Here is a 23,040-nt window from a genome sequence, read left to right on the forward strand (position 1 = left end):
CCGCCTCCGCGTCCCGGGCCCGCCTCCCCCACTCTGGCCCCGCCTCCCGCCCAGGCCGGCCTGCCAGTCCTGGTGGCGGCTTTGCTGTCCGCGCCCCACCTTCCCGTCCACGCTCCGCCTCCCGCTGGCGGGATGGTCTGCGGTGGAGGAAATGACGCCAGGCTAGGCTCGAGGGCCGCGCCGGGGGCCTCCCGCAGTTCTGGGCAGCCCCCGAGTCGGTCCGGAGCAGCATGGCTCTCTTCCTTCTCCTCGTCCTTATCGTGCAGGCCGGAAGCTGGGCTGAGGTGGGCGCCGCGGATCAGAAGCTGCCCTCAGGTATTGTCGCTCGCGGCAGCGCCGCGACCGGGTGGGGACGGGAGGGGAGAGAGGGAACCCCACCGGCCAGGAACCCTCCCCCGCGCTGAGGAGCCGCGTCCGCATTTGTCCTCGACTCTCGCATTTGTCCTTGATGCCCGGTGGCTTCGGATCCTAAGGGGGCGGCCACCGGGAAGGCGACGCAGGGTTTCCGCGGTTTGCAGCCTTCCCTTCCCTTTCTCCGGCCCCTTCCGTGGTTACCAAAACAACAAAACACGTTCTTTTAATTTTTAAATAAGTGAGTTCCCTGGTCAGCAGTTGTACACTGTGGCCACAGCTCATGACTTAAATATTCGTAAGGTAGGCCCCGAATCCTTAGAAGTTCTTTCGCCAGCTGAGAATTATGAAAAGGCAGTAACTGCGTCTTACGTGTAAGTCTGGAAGTGGTACAGTGCGAGCACTCATGAGCCCATTTGTCAGACAGTAAGGTCTCTTCGCATAGCCTAGTTCCTCGTTTATCTCCGCCTGGTTTTTGATGTTTCCCAGGAAACATGATGAGAACATGTTTTTTCTAAAGCTAGGTATAATGATAATTAAGAGCTCCAGTGAAATCAGTAGTTTTTCTGCAAAAGGGATAAACCTAGATTTTCAGAAAACCGGACAGTCTTGAGTGTCTCCTCTGTGCAGGCAGGTAGCAGCTGCCTGGAAGGGGTCAGGGAGACCCAGCCTCCTTTACCCTTGGCAAACTCTGGGTCTGCACCTCTGTGTTATGACTTCCTCAGTGACACTTGTTAGATGTGCTCCATTCATATCCAGCTCTCCTTTGGCTTGCCGTTTAGAACTCAGGCAAACAAATGTCATCCCTTGAAAAAGAAATTGTGCCAGGTGTTGGGAATACAAAAATGGGAGTTATTTAGTTTCTGCCTTCAAGGATCGTGATTTTATAGCTAACAGTTATCAGGCATTATTTTAAGTTCTTATCACACCATTTCCCAGAAGTCCTATAAAGTAGGTGCTGTTGTATCTCCAAATACGGATGAGAAACTGAGGCACAGAGAGGTCTAACCAAGTTGCTGCTATTCACTGGGGAGCTTGGCAGTTGGGTTCCAGAGTCCAAGTTCTTGACTCTGCACTCTGCCATTACCTAGGGCGTTAGTCATCCACAAGGGCAGTTGCAATCCTTCGTGATAAGATATTGAACTTACACATAGGTTACTGGAAAGCAGGATATGGGCGTCTGCCTCTGAGCAGGGGAATCAAGAAAGACTTCACAAAGAAGATGACCCCAGAGTTGGAACTGGAGGTGCAGAGAGACTTGTGTGTGCAGAGGAAGGGCTGTGAAACAGCAGGTTGAACTAGTGGAATAATTTAAGCATTTTATTGTACAGTACGTGTGTGAGGATATAAGGGGAGAAAGGATATGTGGAGAAGTAGGAACCAGTTAATGAAGTGCCTTGTCATGTGTAACAGCAAAGGACAGAAACACAGCTTTGGCTCACATAGACAAAAAAAGGAATTTATTGTCTCAGAGAATCCAAGTGAGAGTTAAACAGAAAGGTACAGATGCCAGCTGGGCCTCAGGAAGTTGAACCTGGAACTCAAAAGTGCCCAGACCCTCCATTTCTTACTACTGACTGCAGTCTTCTCGATTTGGCAGGAATCATGGATGTTGACAGCTTTTGGGTTTTGACATCTTGCAGCTTCCTCCACCATAACAAGATCCTGGAAGAAGGCTCTGATTTGCCTAGCTTGGGTCAGACGCCAGCTTGCATGGGAAGGATATTGTTACAGGTGGTGGCAGTAGGAGACTTCCCAGAAGAAGAGCAATAATGTTCCTGAAGGAAGTACAGGTGCTGAGCCAACAAAATAATAGGCTCGCTCTCCCTTGCTCAAGTCAGTGGACAGCCATGGGGTTATTTTAAGGAGATAAATGATTTCATGCAAGATCAGATAAGCCATTTAGAAAGACCATTCATCTTACAAAATAGTTTGGCGGTAGACTCAAAGGAGGGAGGTCACTTAGAAGACTGCTGCTTAAGTCTGGGAGGAGGCAGTTTAAATGGAGAAGAAGAAATTAGAAGACAGACTCAGCATAACTTGGTGATTCACTGGATGTGGGAAGAGAGGAAGAGGGTGACCGAAGTTCCTGGCTAGGGCAGAGCATTAAACCAAGTGCACGGCCCTTCCTTCTGAGTACAGAGCCCTCCAGAGCATGGGGCCCCTCGTGACTACACAATTCGTATGTCCTTGAAGCCGGCCCTGGGGGTAGGATTGCCTGCCTTCCCCCCACAGGAAGATCTTCTGTGGCTTCTGTACTCCAGCATTTTATAAACACAGGTGTCAGCTACGTTCTTCCAGTTTGTTCTTCCACTCTGGGTATTATCTGAAGAGCATACTGGTTTAGCACAGCAATGGGGCTCTTAACTCGCCTTCTCCACTTGCTTATCAACTCTTCATTCTCTAACTTTAGGTAATGCTCTGGGTGTGTTGAAATTTTTCATTATTTTCTTTGGAATCTGTATGTTTTTCAGAGATTCAAAATACTTAAATCAGTGCATCTCAATTATATTTATTGAAGAGGGTATTAATAATAGTTTTTTCATTTTATTCTGATTCATGGTTTGTATGGAATTTTGAAAGATCCACCTTTTGCTTCTATATAAAAGAAACCCTAAAGAATTGAAGAGAAAAATAACCCCTTTAAAGAGCTGTCTTATACAATTTGACAGCAATAGCGCAATTTTTGTATAAGCTAAATGGATAATTTATGGTTCCATTTTAATTGGACAAAGAATCAGAATGAAAGACGTACCAGAATTAAGAGAGTTCCTGACAAGAAGGAATGAGTTTACTTGTAATTTTCTTATTAAGGGAGTGTATTTTAGATTATCCCAATACTATTCAACAGATATCCATTTCAATCATGTCCATTCTAAATAAATAATTTAATTTAATACATTGTTCAGATTTTGCAGTGCCGTCATGTGTTTGTGATGGTATGATAAATCAGGCAAAATTACTCGAAGCAAATGCTTGTGATGTCATCAGAAGACAGTTATCTCCAGTTCCTATTTGTATATGGAGCTTATTTTCCCCATCTTTTATTAAACTATCATAGAAATGATGCTTAAGCAGCTTTTGTTAATTAAAAACGACAAAACTTTACACATTGTCAAGTCTTTAAGTAGCTTCTCTAAGCCTTTTTTCTCTTTTTGATAAATATTACCTCCCTCCTAGGATGGTTTTGGTGCTTAACTGAGATAATGCGTAACAAAGTTGAGCTCGTAGCTTGTCATGTAGTAAATGTCTAATATATGTTGGTGACTATCATTCAATTATGTGCATCATTATTTTCACAAATATATTTTTAAATATTAAATTGATTTAGTTTTGAATGAGAAATTGTGTCAGCTTTTAAAAAAACTCATCCAGGGCTTCCCTGGTGGCGCAGTGGTTGAGAGTCCGCCTGCCGATGCAGGGGACACGGGTTCGTGCCCCGGTCCGGGAAGATCCCACATGCCGCGGAGCGGCTGGGCCCGTGAGCCATGGCCACTGAGCCTGCACGTCCGGAGCCTGTGCTCCGCAACGGGAGAGGCCACAACAGTGAGAGGCCCGCGTACCGCAAAAACAAACAAACAAACAAAAACTCATCCAGATCAATATGAAAAATTTAAAGTAAGCTCAGCGGCTGACTCCTTCCACCTATTTCCTGTTCTTCATAGACTGAAAAGGCCTCTTTAGTTTTTTCAGTCCCTAAACTATTTCTCAACTTAGAATGAATTAGTCCAAAAGGGAATTAGTCTTGAGAAATGACTTCTCTCAGGGACTGGGTGGATCTGGTTCAATTAGAATTTATTGGCATGCCAAGCAACCCAACTAGATGAAATTGAATAAACAGGAACAATAATAGAACCCTGCATTTCAGATCAGGAAAGTGGCTGGGGAGAAGTTTTTTGGATAAGCCCTAACTTGGTGATTTGAGTGAAAGATCTGGGGTGATTTTAGTTAATTACGGGTTCAGCGTAAGCCACTCTTTGATATGGCCATCTCTTTAAAAAAAAAAAAAAGGAGGAAAAGTATTTCATTCACATCAGGTGCATTATTTCTGGGCCCACATTTAAGAAAGAGAGAGTGAATGGTAAAATGTGAAGACAGACAGGAGGAAGAGAAGACTGCAGGGATACTAGGGGTCTTGACCCGGCTAAGGAGCTATCATATGGAAGGTGAAATGGTCCTGAAATATTTTAGATGTCCTCACTTGAATCCTTAGTTCTGGTACTCTTTTTCTGAAGGTGCAAGGAAATAGCAGAAGGAAGTAGAAAAAGGACTGTTTTTCCATTAGTTTCACAAAGTGATGGATATGATTCATTTCAAAGCCCCCAAATATTGATATGTTTCAGTTTTAAAACTTCTATGAATGCTTGAAACACCATGTGCAAGAATTCTTAAATGTCTTTATTCATCTTAAATCTAGAGGATGCTGCTACTTGCTAAGAGAAAAAGTTGGAAAGCATTAAGAAAAAGTAATTTTATCAGCACTATAAAACCATTCAGTAGATAGATCATAATCATAAATATATCTGAAAAAGATGCCAAAGTCCGGATTTGATGTTTTTCACTTTTTCTGCCTGGATTTCTCATGCCATTTCTCATTTTGCAGTGTAAGAAGAGACCTTTGTGAAAACGTCCATGGCCCCTCATCTTTAACACGAGGAAGTTGTTAGCTCTTTTCTCTGAGAGTTGCTCATTCAGTAAAGGGTCTGGATGCTTTAATTTAGAGTGTTTGTTTTTGAGTTGTAGTGTCAGATGACCTAGAATCCTCCAAAACGGTTTAATTACTGGCCCGTGTATCCTTACTTCTTCATGCTTCTCAGTTTGTCCTTCCCATAGAGAGGTTGGTGAGCACATAGTCACATGGTGTCTACAGAGTACAGAGCTCCGTTTGGCTTTAGATGCACGCATCTTTTATTTAGTCTTCGAATGCTATTATGTAAAAATCGGTGAACTACTAAGGCTGTGCCTCTTCCAGTAGAGGCACAGATACTTTTGGTGGTTATGGGATGGAACACAGGAGGCAGCCCATGCTTCTGTCACCGTCCATGCAGAGGAAACCTGGAGATGTCTGTAGCTGTTTGCTTCCCCTTCTGCTGCCTTCCCCAGTAATTATTACAGAGCTGTTCTGGCTGCTGGTTCGGGGGCATCCGTGACATCTCCACTGCCGCATCTAGCGGCACTGCTTCACCACTTGCTGATTTTCATATGTCTTTTCTGTTCTCTACCTTGGTCTTTTTTCATATTTATCACCAGGGAACAGTTAGTTGTAACCAGAACTCTCCGTTTTGTCTGCATTGTGCTTAGAATGTTATGAAAAGTGATTCTTCTCTCCTTTGTTTGGTTTTGTTTAATCCTCAGCCGCTAGATCCTAGAGGAGTTCTGGGAAGCAGATCTTAAAAGAGCTAAAGTTCACTCTGGATAGGATGCAGATAAAATGCTCCAAATAACTCTGAACCCATTTCCAAAAACAACATGTGTTACAGAAAACTGTCGGCATTTTTAAGAGACAGGGAAATCTGCAAGATTATTCTACTTCATGAAATACTCTAGTAGAATCTTTCCTTTAACTCCACACTCTATTTCTACATATATTTTTATTGACATAGGGTAAATTTTTTATGAATAGAAGTTTGCTGTAAGCCTCAATTATTTATCTGAATATGTAGCCATGTAAACTTTAGGTTATAAAATTCTGAAACTTAAGAAAACGAGTTACTCATGTCAATTTATCGTGAGATTTTAGCAAAGATAACAAAGGCAGATGTCTAATAACCGCATGGTTTCTCTTCTGGTAGCGTTAAAACCACAGGTTACATCCTTTGGTGTCAGTATTCAAAAGTTTCTCCTATAATCTAGTAGTAATTTCTGTTTGCTAGTTCCGTTGAAACCTCTTCTCCTACCACCTGTCTTGATTGCTTTGGAAGCTATGGTGTAAGTCCTTATCCTAGTCTAACCATGTCAAGCTTTTACTTAAATTATGGGAAATATCACCTGACTCACACGAAAAACTAATCTAATGTAGCACAAGTCTATTGCTGTTTGTATTTTATAATGTATAATTAAGTAACCTCTTAAATTTAAATGCACTTTATTTGATATTCTAGAATACCGATTGATTTCTATATGCCTTTTCCTCAAATGCAGAAATTAATCTCAGATTGAGTACATACAGTTAAAATGTCATTCCTATTGGGAATAATTTTTTAAAGGGGGCTTAAAAGGAAGTGAAGAACTTCACTGGAAATGAGAAAGAGGATCCTTGTTACACAGTGGCAGGAAGCTTAGCAACACCATCACCTTCAGTAGCAGGGAAGGTAGGAAATGTACCTGGTGAGCCCAGTGGCCTAGTGAAGGAGGTTTCCAGGCAGATTGCAGGTGCCACGTGGTTTCTTCTTGTTTCTTGTAAAATATTAGATTAGAGAGAGTAATCAAGGGAAGGTCTGTTAAACAAAAAGAAACCAGGACCTGATGGTTTGTAAATTCTCAGCCATGGGAGAAGCAAAAGATGCTAAAATTAAGAAATGGCTTCTGAGGGAAGTTCTGATTCGTTATGAGTTTGCTTAATATCAGGTACCTCTCTTTCTTATCTAGTTGCAAAATTATATTTGTATGTGTGATTATTATTTGATATCAATGTTGAATTGAACCTGGAGAGGGGTGCCTTAATTTCCTCCTCAACCATAGAATGTAAGCTGTTTGAGATGGTTGTTTCTGAAGTTGAGGTGTGAACACACCATAGAAAAAGGAACCCTGTTAAGGAGGCCTTAGTCTACCCTGCTGTGTATGGCCATGGGAACTCCACCAAAACCAGGGCTAAATCTGGCAAGACCAGTGCTTCCTGACTCACCTGCAAGGAAATTGCTTAGAGAACCAAAGATGATAAGTACCAGCAGCCATCAACAGTATTCCAGAAAGAAAGAGTAAGTAGAAAAATGGTAGATATCTGATCACTGGCTGTAGATCAAAGGACATGTTGTACTTACTGAGTACTTGAATCTGAGACATCCTTCCAACTTCATAATCTCAACCTTTAGGCACAAATTGTTTTGCTGCTTTGGTGAGTCATACGGAAGTTAGACATTTCAACAGTAACCAAAGCTATTCGCTGAGCGGGAAACATAAAATGTACTGGTTTATCAAAAAAATTCTGTTTTATTTATCTATTTATTTATTTATTTTATTGAAGTATAATTTACAATATATTAGCGTCGAGTGTATAACATAGTGATTCAGTATTTTTATAGATTGTACTCCATTTAAAGTTATTATAGAATATTGGCTATCTTCCTTGTGTTGTTCAGTATATTCTTGTAGCTTACTTATTTTAGACATAGTTTATGCCTCTTAATCCCCTACTCCTATCTTGCCCGCCCCGCCCCCCCCCCCCCCCCCGCTGGTAATCACTGGTTTGTTCTCTATATCTACGAGCCTGTTTCTGTTTTGTTATAGTCTGCCATTTGTTTTTAGATTGCACATATAAGTGATAACATACATTATTTGTCTTTCTCTGACTCATTTCACTAAGTATAATACCGTCTAGGTCCATCCATGTTGTTGCAAATGGCAAGATTTCATTCGTTCTTTTTATGACTGAGTAGTATTCCATTGTGTATATATACACCATATCTTCTTTATCCATTTTATCCACTGATGGGCACATGAGTTACTTCGATATCTTGGCTATTGTAAATAATGATGCTGTGAACATTGGGGTGCATGTATCTTTTCAAGCTAGTGTTTTCATTTTCTTCAGATATATACCAAGGAGTGGAATTGTTGGGTCATATGGTAGCTCTATTTTTAGTTTTTTGAGGAATCTTCTTACTGTCCTCCACAGTGGCTGCACCCATTTACATTCCCACCAACAGTGCAAGAAGCTTCCCCTTTCTCCATACCCTCTCCAGCATTTATTGTTTGTAGATTTTTTGTTGATGGCCATTCTGACTGGTGTGAGATGATTTCTTATTGCATTCTGTTTTTAAATTAGTTTTTCCTCCTAAATAAAAAAGATTCCTAAAATTATAATAAAGCAGGGTTTCTCAGTGTTTGGCACTCGTGGCATTTTGGACTGCCAAAATGTGGAAAGCTATCCTGTGCATTATCGGATATCAGCAGCATCCCTAGTCTCTATCCTTTAGATGCCAGTAGCACCCCACCACTAACACCCAGTTAGGAGAACCAAAAATGTCTCCAACAGTGCCAGATGTCCATGGGGGACAAAATCACCCCTTGTGGAAAACCACTGATATAAAGGAAAAAATAATCAGAAAAAAGGAAAAAAATGGCAGTAGAATCTAATTGTCCTTTAGTCCATATAACTCTTGATCCATGTTCTGCTTTGAAACGATAATACAGGTGCTTAATAGTTGTAAATTAAGACAATGTACCAGTTCGGGTTCAAATATTGGAATTTTTACTTTGGGAAAAATATAGTAGGTGTTTTCTTCAACAGTAAGCAAATAGTCTATGTGTGTGAAATTATCACCTCACTTGACAGGTGAGGAATTCTGAAGTAACTCTTTAGTAGTATAGCAAGGAAAGAACCCAGATTTCTTAATAGCCAACCCTATTTTTGGCTATTAGATAATATGTTATCTAATAATATTTTTCTTATTAGAGCAGTCTACTAAGTGTAAACATAAGTGATCATCATTATCATCTGGGATACTTTAAAAAAGTATAAACTTTTGGCTCTCTTTGAATTTTTTAGGATGATAAGTTATGTTTGGAAGCCACTGTACCTGACCACATTGCTATTCATTTATTTATTTTATTTGTATAAGCACATCATGTTTAGTGGCGTTTTCCAGATAGATCGGATTGAATAAGCTTAAATTCCAGGTCATATTGCGAACTCTGTCTATTCCTTCATGTTCATTCGTGAAGAAGGGAAGGAAAGGAGGGAAAGAAAGAGGGAGAGAGAGAGGAAGGGAGGAGACGTGTGTGTGTTCAATTTTTTAAGGGGTACTGGACAATAGCCTTTTACACTGAGCAGGGGAAAAAAATAGCTGCTTTTAGTAACTAGATTATGGTCATGGTAGTGTTTGACTATAAGATGGTAAAATGACTTCTGCCTCTTCTCTTGTGTGACACTTTCATGTCTTCTCAACAAACATTTTCTTAATTGGTTTAGAAGAACAAAAGCAGGAAGAAATACAGGGTATGTTTTGAAAAAAGCCCTGCACACCTCAGAGAGCAAAATGTTGATGAAACTGGAATGCTTGATGGCTCTGTCAGGCAATCGTTAGGCATCTATTCCTGTGCTAGAGAAAAGGTAGTAAAAGTGTGTAATAGTCCTGGGTGGAGGGTTGAGAGCCCAGGTAGTATTTTAGAGTGAAATTGACCATCCCTCTTGTAGCCAGTTCTTCTCTAGACATTGAATACAGTCTGTGGTATCAAATATAGAAAATTCTAGTGATTAAATGAGTTGAGGATTATTATTGCAACAGGCAGTGCAGTTATTTATAAAAACTCCTCAAACATTCTAGGAATTTATTGCTCATACTATATTTGTGTTCCCCTTGCATTACAATGTTGTTTCAGTAATTTAAAATGAATTCAAACACTTCTATACATTTTTTAATAAAATTAATTTTTAGAAATACCTTAATTTAAATAAATTTATTATCTATTCTGGTGAATTCTTTTCTTCAAGTACATATTTGGCTAATTTGGCTTCTTATATTGAGGTTTTCTAATGTTAATGTTAGTTTCTGACATCCATCCGTCTTACAGTGCCAACACCAACCAATCTTACAATTGAGGCCTATAACTTGAATACTGTTCTATTTTGGGATTACCCAATTATGCCATGGAGCCCTGTGTTTACCGTACAGGTGATGACCTATAGGTGAGTGTCACTCTTTTATCTTTTTCATTCTGTTTTTGCCTAGGTCCTTGCACGTTTCACGACTGTTTCCTTCCATCATTGTTCCTTCCCATGTGGCACAACTTCCTGACCAGCTTATAGACTTCCAGAAGTAATGCAAATTAAGGATGCAAATTAGTTCTTTTCAGAATACTTCCTGCCATTTAGTTCTTCTTCCTGTCAGAATTGAAGTAGAGGAGTATCACTAACTTCTGACATTTTAAGGCATGACAAATAAAGGTGACAGTTCTGTATTAAAAACAGTGAAGTCCTCTTACTTCCTATAGTGTATGTACTGTTGAATAGAAAGAAAAATTTTTTAAAATTTTTTGACAAGTGTTAGGAGTGATTGTAATATGTTGGATTCTGTAATTAAGTAATGACTCAATGCAATCAATTTGTTTAAAGAACAGATTTTTAAAAATTACATGTGGAATGTGGTTTGTACAGGTCTTATTTTGAATTGAGCCTCTTTATTGTAAATGAATTTACTATAGACCTTCTAACCAAAGAGTAAAGGTTTCCTACTTTGTCTAGCTTCTCCATCCTATTCTTACTCAATTCCTTCTACCAGCTCCATGCTATGAATGAAAATCAAAGCACAGACAGAGATGGTTCAAGTTTATGTATTAACAATAAAAATTACCTTTGTGTTTCTTTTTCTTCATTTCAGGGACGGGCAATGGATTGATGCCTGCAATACCTCCCATCATTCTTGTAATATCTTTTCCATAATGGATGATCCATCAAGTCCTCTCTGGGCTAGAGTTAAAGCTAGGCTTGGACAAGAGGAATCAGCCTATGCACAGTCAAGAGAATTTATTTTATGCAAAGAAGGTGAGTGGAATGTATACATGTCTAAATTCTAATCTTATGCATGTCTTCTGTATGTATCTGCTTTTATAAGCAGTTGCCAAAAATTATCAGAATGCCCCAGAAACATTTGGAGGAATTTAGGGAGTTCCTGTCTTCTCTTCTCCCAAGCCCCACAAAATAGGGTTAAGAGGCTCCCCTCACTTTGCCCCTTCTAAGCTGTGACACTTCCACCCCATGCAAGTGTGGGTCTGGACTCTGCACCCCTTCCTCTCTCTGTCCTCTGTCACTCCTCCCTTAGTCGCGTTCACTAGGACTGTGAGAGCTGCTCTCCGTCTTCCCCTCTACCTTAACTCCTCAAGGCCTTTGGGAATTTTAATACCAATTTAATACATTAAAAATTTTAGAGTTCCATAATCGCCTTCATCCTAGTTCAGCTTCAGCCCCCACCTTGGTTCTGCTCCTTCTTTTTGGATCATGGCTACTTTTTCTCTTCTACAGGCCCCTCCTCTACTTGCCCTTGAAGTAGTTTTATTCCCCAGAATCCATGCTTTTGTCACCTGACAATTATACCATCTGTATGTCAGACTTTTCCCACACAGATTTTTCAAGGGCATACTATGTGCCAGAAAGTATGCTAGTTCCTGAGGATACATTGGTGAGTAAAGACGGACCTGCCTGGTGCACAGTAGGTGTGCAATAAGTACGTGAAGAATAGATAAATGGTTCACCTACAAGGTTCCAGACGTCAAAGACATATAGTAAATATTTGTGGAATCAGTGAATATCTAGTTCTGATTTTCATAATAAAAATTGAATGTATTTAGCAAACTTTTATAGAGCCTCATTCCAGATATCCATAGGCATTGGAAATACAAAGAGTTTCAGTGAGGATTCAAAGATAACTAAAATGCCTTTTCTGAAACGATTTTTAGAGAACATTTTCTGTTTAATGTTTTTTTAATCTACAGAAGCAAAGATAAAGGAAAACTAACTTCATAGAGCTTCTACTGTGTCAAGGCTTTTTACCAAGATTCACTAAGGACAGTTAAAATATCTTCTAGGTATCTGTGGAATGATTTAAATGTGGTCCTGCTTTAGAACAACAAGAACAAAAAGAGTAGGTTGGTTGAGTTTTGGTAGTGATGTGTAATACACTGTGACGTTCCAAGGCTGGTACAAATTCTACTTCTTTTTTGTCCCCTCAGGGAGAATTGGACCACCTAAACTGGTTATCACAAAGAAGGAAGACCAAATCATTGTTGATATATTTCACCCTCTAATTACTGTAAATGAAAACGAACCACAAGCCATATACGATGATGAAAATACTTGTTATACGTTCACGTACAATGTGTTTGTGAGAATAAATGGAAGTGAGGTATGTTTCTATTTCATCTTTTTCAAAATAGAAATTTTTCTGTTGCTGGCATAAGTTGTTTCCATATGTGGTGTAATGAAAGTGGAATGTTCATGAATATTCAGGCAAGACTCATGGATCGTAAGTTTTACTAAGAAAAAAGAAATATATGAATGCTGCTGAAGGGAATCAGTACTGGCGTTAATCTTTAACACTGGCCATGTGAAAACATTTCAAGTTTTTCTTTGCCTCTTTTAATAGCATGGTCCTAATCTAGGATATCAACCTGTGTTTTTCCGTTTCTCCACTGGTAAGATGAGGATAATTTTAATCTTTTCTTCCTCCTTGGTAGTTTTGTAGTGATATGAAATAATATGAAGCTCTAATTGGAATCTTTGTTTTTGAAAGAAAACACCAACAGTACTACTGTGTGATATGATTACATTCTAGCACTGGTGTGCAGACCACACTTTGACTAGACTTTTTCTGTTCCATCCATTCTCCACAGCACTGCCATTCCTTTATTTAACAATATTTGTTAAGCACATGCTTGGTGCCTTCTAGGCACCAGGAGATAGCAGTGAACAGTACAGACAAAAGAACTCCAGTGATAAGTACTGTGGAGAACAACACAGCAGAGAAGAGCGCTGGGCAGTAGTGGTTTTCAGCAGGCCGGCCAGGCCTCACTGGGAAGTGTTAACTGGAGCCAGGGCTGGAGGAGGTTAGGAGGTGAACTCTGTGGATGTATGTGGGAAGAGTGTGTCAGGCAGAGCCTGGCAATAGCACCAGGCATGTGAAGGGAGCAGCAAGGCTGGCTAGAGCGTGGGGGCAGATGAGGTCAGAGAGTTCACTGGGGGCCACTTCTCTAAGGGCTTTGGAGGGATTGGACTCTTACTCTCAGTGAGACATTGTGCCTCTGGAAAGATTGAAGCAGAAAAATGACATCTGATTTAGGTTTTAAAACATCCCTTTGGTTGCTAGCTGAGTTGTCTTTCTAAAGTGCAGATCTGACCATATTACTTCACTGCTTCAAACTCTTTAACAAATCCCCATCAGCTACAAAATAATATCTAAATCCTCTTCCATGGCATGGCCTGCAAGGCCTTCATGATTTGGCCTCTTGCATCATTTCCGGCTACCTGTCTCCCCGTTCCTTCCAACTTCATTTTCGTTTGTGCTTTGGTGGACTGCTTACTGTTCTTAGTTGCCTGAAGGTACACTGCTCTTTCACAGAATGCCCTTCTCCACCTTTCCTACTTTGGAAAATTTCTGCCCATTCTTCAGTATTCAGCTGGCATATCATCTCTCCTTCGAAATCTTTTCTGACAAGGTGGACTGTTTCCTCTTCTGTGGTCTGGTTGTTCCTTGTTCCATAGAGTGGTCCCCTTGGAGTACTTGTTACTCTCTTACATTTCTTTCTTATCTTTCTTCCACACTCTATCATAAGTTATTTGAGGTCAGGCACCACTGCCCTACCTTTGTGTTCTCAGGCCCTAGCACAGTGATCCATGCAGTGTGGCTGGTTGAATGAATGATCAGCTCCCAGAGATTGCTTCAATCCCTTCTGTGTATCACTGCCAAGAGATCCTACAGCCTTTGCATAATACCTGTGTTATTCTTACCATGAGCTAGATGCTTTTCTCTCTCACCAGCTGAGTTTCTAGCACTAGAGGAATAGGACTAATGAACATTTGTTGGTTTGACAACTAAGAGTGAACATTACTGCTATTTGAGTTTTAAATTCATAATCTCTATTTTAATTTTTAAATTTATTATCTCTATAAAGAACATTTTAATGGATATGTAGCACCATGCCATGTTGAAGTAACAAATAGACTTACTGTTTGATATCAACACTATTTTCAGACATGGTCCCAACATTCACCATATTGAATGATTTTTTCTTTTCAAATTAAAAGGAGTCATGCATTTTCATTGTTTTTTTTCCTCTTTCCAGACCACAAATAAAATGTACATAAAGAAAGAAGATGATTGTAATGAGACTCAGTGCTTCTTAAGTATTCCTGTGTCCTCGCTGAATTCTGAGTACTGCGTTTCAGCAGAAGGAGTCTCAGAAACGTGGGCTGTTACAACTGAGAAGTCGGAAGAACTTTGTATTACCGTTTCTGATAACAGCGCGGAAGGTAAGTTCTTGCCATTCTTTCCTAAATGTAGTGAGTGATCACTGAAATAGGGTAATGTAAAAAGAGGCAATTTGTAATTTCAATAAACCTCTGCTCTTTTAAAAAATACTCAGTAGTTCCATTCTTCAGAGAAGTTCAAAATTAAAAATAAGGCCATTTTTCAGGCATTAAGAGATACAAAGCAACCAATTTAGAAAGCCACGTGATGACCTTTTGACCCAGGAAAGAAAAAATATAACAAAAACATAAAGCCATGTGCATAAATGTCTGCATTTCGGGATCATGCATAATGATATAAGTTAGTTTATTACTCCAATATAACAAGATGTTATATATCCATTAAAATGTTCTTTATGGGGACAGTAAGTTTAAAAACTAAAAGCCGCAATGTTCATTGACTAAAATTGTGTGATAAGTGAACTGGATAAGCATTGGAAATTAACATCCAAAAATAAATATAGGTTGGTTTAAATGATGGATTGTACGTCAATTTTATAACACATTTTAAAATCATTATTTTTATTTTATTATTTCCTGTGTGTGTGAGGGGGATACGTATGATAGAACTTCAGAACTGGCATTCTCATTTGGCAGGTACCTAACAAAAATTTAGACTTTTTTTTCATGGTACAAAATTTAAATGTTCATTATAGATAATTTATAAGGAAACAAAATTATCTGTAGTTCTAAGTTACAAACACTCAGTTACTCACAGTTTGGTGGTTTTTTTCCATCCTGTTTTTTCTTTTGCTGTGTAGCCTTGATCATATTATGTAGTATATGTAACTTTGTATACTGCCCTAAGCATATGCTATAAATATTTTTCCATGTTATTTTACGTACTTTATTAATATTATTTTTAATATCTCTAGAACATTTTATTATGAAGATCATATTTATTTAATGTTCCTCAATTTTTGGACTTTTGATTACTTGTAGATTTTTCGCTGATAAATCATGCTTTGGTGATTGTCTTTGGGTGTATATATAATTGTTTTGATTGTTCAGATGTTTTTAGAACATATTTTCTAGGTTAAAAAGGTGTACAAAAAATAACACAGTACAAATTTCTTTTTGAAGAATGGAAATCTAGGCTGAAGAATCAGACCAAACACCTAAAATTAATACTAAAAACTTTTAGGCCGTTACATGAGGGTTTCAAATAGGTGACTTAAAATAATGCAGTATATTTAATACCAGTTTGTGTTATACTATTTGGAGTGAGAAAATCCTAATTAATGCGTAAAATTTGAAATAATGCAAATGCCCTAGATTTATTAAAAAAAAAAAATCCTGAGTTACAAACTGGGTTGATATTGTGTCCACATGATGGCACCATCGTGGCTCATAAGCAGCATTCCCTACCTGCCTGCTCAGTGCTTCTAAGCAACGTGCCAGTGTTTCTTACGGGGTTATGTTATCTTTTCCTATTGTAATAATTTTTTTCACCTCCTGTAACAGGTGTGATAGAGGCATTTATTTGAGTAACTTCCAGAGTCATTAGAATAGAAATTAAAGGTAATAAGATGCTATGAAGGAGGGCAAACACCACCACAATATGTAGAGTACTGTTAATTTGTTTGTTTTGTTTGTTTGTTTGTTTTTGGATTTGTTTGTTTGTTTGTTTGTTTTTTTGGCCATACCACGCGGCATATGGGATCTTAGTTCCCCGACCAGGGATCGAACCCGTGCCTTACCCCTCTGCAGTGGAAGTGTGGAGTCTTAACCACTGGACCGCCAGGGAAGTCCTGAGTACTGTTAATTTGGAAGAGAGGACTATGGAAAAATAAATATTGAAGATTGTGCTGTGAAAATAAAAAGCAGCATTAGAGAAAAATATACAACCGTGATTATAGATGTTTGTGCTCTGAAACAGATCTTCCCAATTTTATATTATTCGTTGTATCTGGTTTTCATTTGGGGGACTTTATTCCTGTTCAGCTTTCCTCTGTGTTTGTGTGTGTGTGTCTGTGTGTGTGTGTGTATGTGTGTGTACACACCTGTGTACTTTTATAAGTTTTTGTAATCTTTAAATAAATAACAATTTAAGAATTCAGAAGGGCGGGACGACATTATTTTAAGAGTTAGAGACATTGCCAGAATTTATTTCTAAAGAGATATATTTAAAATTTTTTGCTTTTGCCTCTTCAACTGAGAGAAAAGCGTAACTCTAGAAACACTCTGTATTTGGGGCTGTAAGGAAATGGTTATGAAAAAGTTATTTTAGCCACATCATATCATGACAGTGTAGTTGCAGAAAGTTTAGAATCTCAAAGCTGGGAAGAATCATGTTGATATCTAGGACAGGTACGTAATTTTTTACTCATCTCTCCTGACTTCTGTGTCAGTGTTCTTTAAAACTGTGACCGTATGTATTAATTACCTGATATGTAAATCTGTTAAAGAATAGCACTGAGACTTTATAACTATTTGATGGATATAGCAGTGTTCCATTGTAATTCTAATTTGTGGTTTTTTCCTTTTCTTAGATCCTGTTTGGATTCCGATTGTTGCTGCTTTACTACTCTTTCTAGTACTTGCCCTGGTAGTTGTATGTTGTCTCGTTAAGAAGATGAATCCATTTAAGAGAGAAAACATCATGTTACCCAAATCCTTGGTAATATATTTAAATATTTTTTCTTTAATTGTATACAGTTGGCCCTTGAACAACACAGATTTGAACTGTGTGGGTCCACTTATACTTGAATTTTTTTCAGTGAATATGCTGGAAATTTTTTGAGATTTGTGAGAATTTGAAAAAACTCTCAGACAAACCACATAGTCGAGAAATACTGAAAAAATTAAGAAAAAGGTATGTTATGAATGTATAAAATAGAGGTAGATATAAATATAATATGCAGAATATGTGTGAATTGACCATTTATGTTATCGGTAAGGCTTCTGGCCAACAGCAGGCTATTAGTAAAGTTTTTGGAGAGTCAAAAGTCATATGTGGATTTTTTGACCCCAGAGGCGCTCAGTGCCCTTAACCCTTGTATCACTCAAGGGTCAGATGTACACTAAAATGTTAATTTGAAATTTTCGATAATTCTTAAAATTTGGTTTTTAAAGTAGAATGATGTTCGGCAACGTGTCACCTATCATAAATAACTCAGTCTTCCACACATCCAAAGCCACATATTTTTTACTATGCACTATGCTTTTTTATGCATGGGGCAAAGGCACAGTGAGACAGTGCTAAGGAGCTTAAAGTCTAGTGGGAAAAAAGATAAGTATTCAGTGGTTGTCCAGTGTGATAGGTTCAAAGACAGACGTTTATGTACATGCCAGTGAGGACTTCTTTTCTTCTACTTTTGCAGGGTAGGGTTAGTCATGGCTTTTCCAGAGACAGTGATGCCTGAACAGTCTTGAGGGACAGACAGGAGTTTACCCAGGTACTAAGGGACAGTGTGTGCTAAGGCCCAGTGTCAGGAAAGCGTGGCTTTTTGAAAATCTGTAAATACAGAAACTCTTCGTGGTGGGTAGAGGGCAGAAGGAAAGATGACGCAACAGTGAGTCTAGACGAGAAGTGTGACATTTTAATGCCTAACATTTAAAAGTCTTTGTCTGATGAAAAGAACATTTAAAAGTATCAGAATGATAACTCTTTAAATCAAATATGACAGGCAAAATATCTGTGATATGCAAAGGGCGTATTTAAATATGTTATGGAAACATTATCTTTAAGTAGAGGGGTTAAGAACTGTCAACAGTTAGTAGACAATTCACCTATGAATTGTAATGTTCTTACCACTAGTAGTTAAGCAGAAACCAGCCTTGCAGTGTGCTATTTTACACCCGCTAGAGAAGGAAAAATAAACCTGAATATCCATTAGTACCTTGTAATAAAACTGGTATATGCTGGCAAAAAGTAATTATAGCCCTGAGGGGAGGGTAAGCACACAGTGGGTGTACAGAGTAGTAGCATCCTAAACATGCCACACTCTTAGATTTAGTAATTGCTCTCTTAAGAATTAATTCTTAAAAGATAATTTCATAAATAAAAAGATGTATAGAAATATTCACTTCATGTTCTATGAATGGTGAAAATTGGAACCCCTTAATACTTAGTATTAGAGAAATTATTTAACCATCAGTGTAAAATTACTGAGCCCATGAAGATTAGAATTATGAAGACAAATGATGAAATACTACATAAAATAAGTAGCCGTACTCCCATTACAAATGTAACATGCATACGTGTCGAAGGTAGTCCACAAAAAGCAACATAGGCTGGTGAGATAGTGACTTTCTAAAAATTCTAAAATATTGTTTTTGATCTTAATATATTTCCATTAAAAAGAAAGAAAAGGCAACTGTCAGATTCTATTACACTGTTATCCTGAATATGCCATTCAGTTGTATATTTAGTTAACCATTACCATTAGACCATTTTTCTTTTGAGGATGAGCACTTAAGTTTAATAATTTATTATTTTTAATCACTGATTTCTCTTCCGCCAGCTGTCTGTGGTAAAAAGTGCCTCTTCAGAGACAAAATCTGAATCAAAATGTATATCGCCCATCACCTACCAACCGATTGCCATAGAAAATGAGCAGCTCTCTCCAGGGACAATTTCAAGCGTGCATACTGAGGACAGTCCAGGAAAAGCAGAGCATGGAGAAGACCTTTCTAGTGGAACAGAAGTGGTGATGACTGGAGAAAATATTTCTGACTTGGCCCCTGGTAGCTCCCTGACCCCAGTAAAGGGAGAAAATTCTATCCATGCAAGCAGTAACCAGTCTGAAACCTGCAGCATCACTTTAAATGTGTATCACTCCAGAAATGGTTCTGATAGTGGCCTTGTGGTATCAGACAACTGCTGTGACTCAGAATTTCCCCCAAGTAATAAAACTGAAATAAAGACAGAAGGACGAGAGTCCATAACGCTGAGAAACACCACCACCTCCTTTGGTTATGACAAACCCCACGTGTTAGTGGATCTGCTTGTAGATGAAGGTGGTAAAGAGTCCTTGATTGGTTATAGACCTACAGCAGATTCCAGAGAGTTTTCATAAGATCAACCAAGGTCACCAACTTGGAAGGATCTGCTTTTCCTGAACAGTTTTTCTGCTTTGATTTCATGAAAAGATCATGATTTCAGAAATTGTGTCTTCTTGATATTAATCAAATGGAGTGTCATGGTTTAGATAAAAGTGTAAAAAGCCTGTTTGACACTGTCACTTTTGGTCAGAAAACTGCAGAGTCTTTAATAAAAAACAAAAACCACTGTCACATGTGAACCTTTCCATCTAGATTTGTGAACCGTAACAGTGAACAGTCTCTAATAACCCTGCTTCCTATAATGGTAGGTGCTACGCCCAGGGTCTTCTGTAACCACTTCAAGAGATAAAATGGAGTTTTTCCTTTCTGTGCCTCAGCGTGGTATTTGTGTTTGGACGTTTATGTATATAGTCTTTCCTAATACTTTCAGAAAAAACAAGAATGCTTTTCAAAATTGTCCTTAAAATTGAATTGAAATCAAGAGTGTTAATAGTGTAAATAAAAACATGTATATATTTTTTATGGAACATTGCATTTAAGGATTTTTTTATAATAAAGTAACTTCAAAGTTCATTTCGGTATTCATTTATTCAGGATTAACTAGAATATTTTTTATTCATTTGCTTGTTTCCATCCATTAATGTTACAGAATCATTTTCTAATTATTCATGTCTGATCTTTAAAATAGTCCTAAAAATAGCCTAGTCTTTAAAAATGGTCCTTTTATATCTGTATCTTAATATTTAGCAATCAGTGTGCAGAACACACAAGCTGTGTGTCCCAAGCTGTTTGGGGGGAGAAGCAGAGATTTAGCTGTAGAGGGTGTAGCGTGGGGAGTCTCTAGCATAAAGATGGTGGTCAAAACCACAGGAGTGGGTGAGGAAGAGCTAAGTAGCATGTGGCGTGAGGAGAGAATCCCCAACCAGAGGCAAACCAAGCGTTTATATACCACAGAAAAGTTCTTGGGAATTACTAAGAGGATAGGAACTTTAAGACTCAAAAGTGAATTAACTGACTAAAAGAAAAGGTTAAATACAAATTATGTGAGTAAATTAAGCCATGGAAAAAATATTTCTCCTCATTTAAAAGTGCAAATGGAAACGCGTTGCTGGTTTATTACTGGGAAAAAGGTACTAGTATACTCATTTGGGGGACAGTGTCTTATGAATTGCTTTTTAAACTGATATAGGAGTACACATAACATCCCATAAAAATCCATAACCTTTACAGAATCTAATCTCTATTGTAGGAAAATTATAAAAAGTAAATTTTTAAGGCGAATGAAAAATGTAGACATTAGAATGGGAAAAAGCAAAAATATGAAAATAATGGATATAGCCAAGGGTAAGGTGATAGTTACCACTCTTCATAAGGAAGGTAATAGGTATTACCACCAAATGTAAACAGAGTACCTGTTCTTTTTACCCTAGCTAATTCTGATAACAATCTTTTTCATTTCTCCCAGTCTTTATAGAAAAAATAATTTAGTGTCATCATTTGCATTTCTTTCATAATTAGTAAAGTTGGGCATATTTTACATATTAGGTGTTTATACTTCTGTGATGACTAAAGTTGTCCTTTGTCCATTTCTTTCTGGACTGTGTACGTCTTTTTTATTGACTGTATCCTTTGTCTGCCATGAGTTACACATTTATAATTTCTTGCCTTTCACCCAAGTCTTACTACGTAGATGTTTAAAACATTTACAAAGTCAAATTCATTTTTCCTTTCATTCTTAAGAAAACTCCCTTTCCCAAGAAGATAAGAATTTTCACCCATGTTCTCTTCTACTATTTGGGAGTCATTGTTTCATTTCTACTTTTAATTCTTTTACCCGTCTAGTTTCTTTTTTTTTTTTTTCGTATAAGGCATGAGATAGGGATTCAGCTTTATTATCTTGGTTTCTAGGGCTGCCATAATAATTACCACAAACTTGGGTGGCTTAAGACAACAGAAGTTTATTCCCTCACATTTCGGAGACTGGGCCAAGTTCTGTCTGACAGCTCCCTGGAAAGGTCCTTTCTTGCCTCTTACCAGCTTCTGGGGGTTGCTGGCAACACTTGGTGTTCCTTGACTTGTAGATGCATTGTTCTAATCTCTGCCTCTCTTGTCACATTCTTCCCTATGTGTCTCTGTGTCCAAGTCTCTCTTTATAAAAACACTAACCATTGGATTACGGCCCACTCTAACCCAGTAAAACCTCATTTTAATTTGATTAGATCTGCAAATAGGTTATTTCCACATAAGATCACAATCATAATTATGAAGGGTTACGACTTAACATATCTTTTTAGGACACACAATTCAACTCATCATCTCTTTTCCCCTTATAAATTACTCAGTTGTCCCAACACTACTTATTAAAACATCCAACTTTTCTGTGCTGATTTCAGATGTCAGATTTGTCATATGCTGATCCTCAGTATTCCTGGGACTGTTCATTGTTTTGTCTTGTATACATACCACACTGTTTTAATTCTTACAGCTTTCTACTGGGGTTGTTTTACCTTGTGAGCCCCTCAATACTTTGGGTCAGTGTTCACTGCTCATGTTTCTCGCAAATGATTGTTCTTTCAGGTGAGTGGTAGAAATTTTTCCCAAGTTTTCCCCAAAATTTGGAGGTCCTTTTGGGATTTTTATTAACCTGCATTGACTTTGTACAATGTTTAGGAATAACTAGCACTTTCCAAATTTGATGTTCTGCAAGAATGGAGTATTGAATATAGTATTTCTTTATTCAAGTCTTATATCCCTCATTAGTTTTATGCTTCCTACAGGTGTATGGCATTTCTTACATTTAGTCCTTGATATTTTGTGTTGCTGATGGCAATATAATCTTGCATTATGACTTCTAAATGACTGTATGTAAGAAAACTATTGTTACAGATTGTTTTTAATCCAGCCAACATCTAAACTTTTCTTTTACTGAAGTTTCAGTTGATTGTCTGGTTTTCCCAGTATAAAACTGTGTCGTCTATAAATAAGAATCATCTTGCCTTCTTGTTGCCAATAATGTACTTTGTATTTTATTCCCTTGTCCTCAAACTTTGATAAATTGGAATAGTCTGTTTCTCTAGAGCAACATACCTACTAAATTGGTCAAAAGCTGGTGACTGTGGGTAAATCACTTAGCCTCATGGGAGTTGGATTAAATTCTCTCTACCTTTGGCTCTAAGAATCAGTGTTTCCATTTACATTAACTAATAAGGGGATCCTCTTCCTGACACAGTTCTGATTCTTAAACTAATTTTTCCCCTAAATTACTACTGCTTTCCAAAAACTCGTGCCATTGCATCATCATTTCATGCCAAGTTAAATTGTCTAAGATTACTGCCTGTGTCACCTTTAGGATACTGGATTTTATGCCTAAGAAGATATAAATGGATGACTTAGATCATAAATCCCAGCTTCGTTTGTTCGGTGACTAGTGAGCTTCCTTTATGAGGTGCAGGACTTACTCTACATTTTCCCCTTCTATGCTTCTACATTCTCCCCTTCTATGC

General features: G+C 38.2%; 1 protein-coding gene across 1 annotated transcript; it reads left to right on the forward strand.

Moving 5' to 3' along the window:
• The first annotated feature begins 208 nt into the window (after positions 1–208).
• On the forward strand, positions 209–19,696 carry IFNGR1 (interferon gamma receptor 1). Its single transcript, XM_065888814.1, has 7 exons — positions 209–315; positions 10,084–10,198; positions 10,890–11,053; positions 12,238–12,410; positions 14,347–14,533; positions 17,023–17,150; positions 18,997–19,696. The coding sequence occupies exons 1-7, from the start codon at positions 231–233 to the stop codon at positions 19,549–19,551; spliced, it is 1,407 nt and encodes a 468-aa protein (XP_065744886.1). The 5' UTR covers positions 209–230; the 3' UTR covers positions 19,552–19,696.
• The last annotated feature ends 3,344 nt before the right edge of the window (positions 19,697–23,040 follow it).

This window comes from Phocoena phocoena, chromosome 12, assembly GCF_963924675.1.
Source record: "Phocoena phocoena chromosome 12, mPhoPho1.1, whole genome shotgun sequence".
Classification (NCBI taxonomy): domain Eukaryota; kingdom Metazoa; phylum Chordata; class Mammalia; order Artiodactyla; family Phocoenidae; genus Phocoena; species Phocoena phocoena.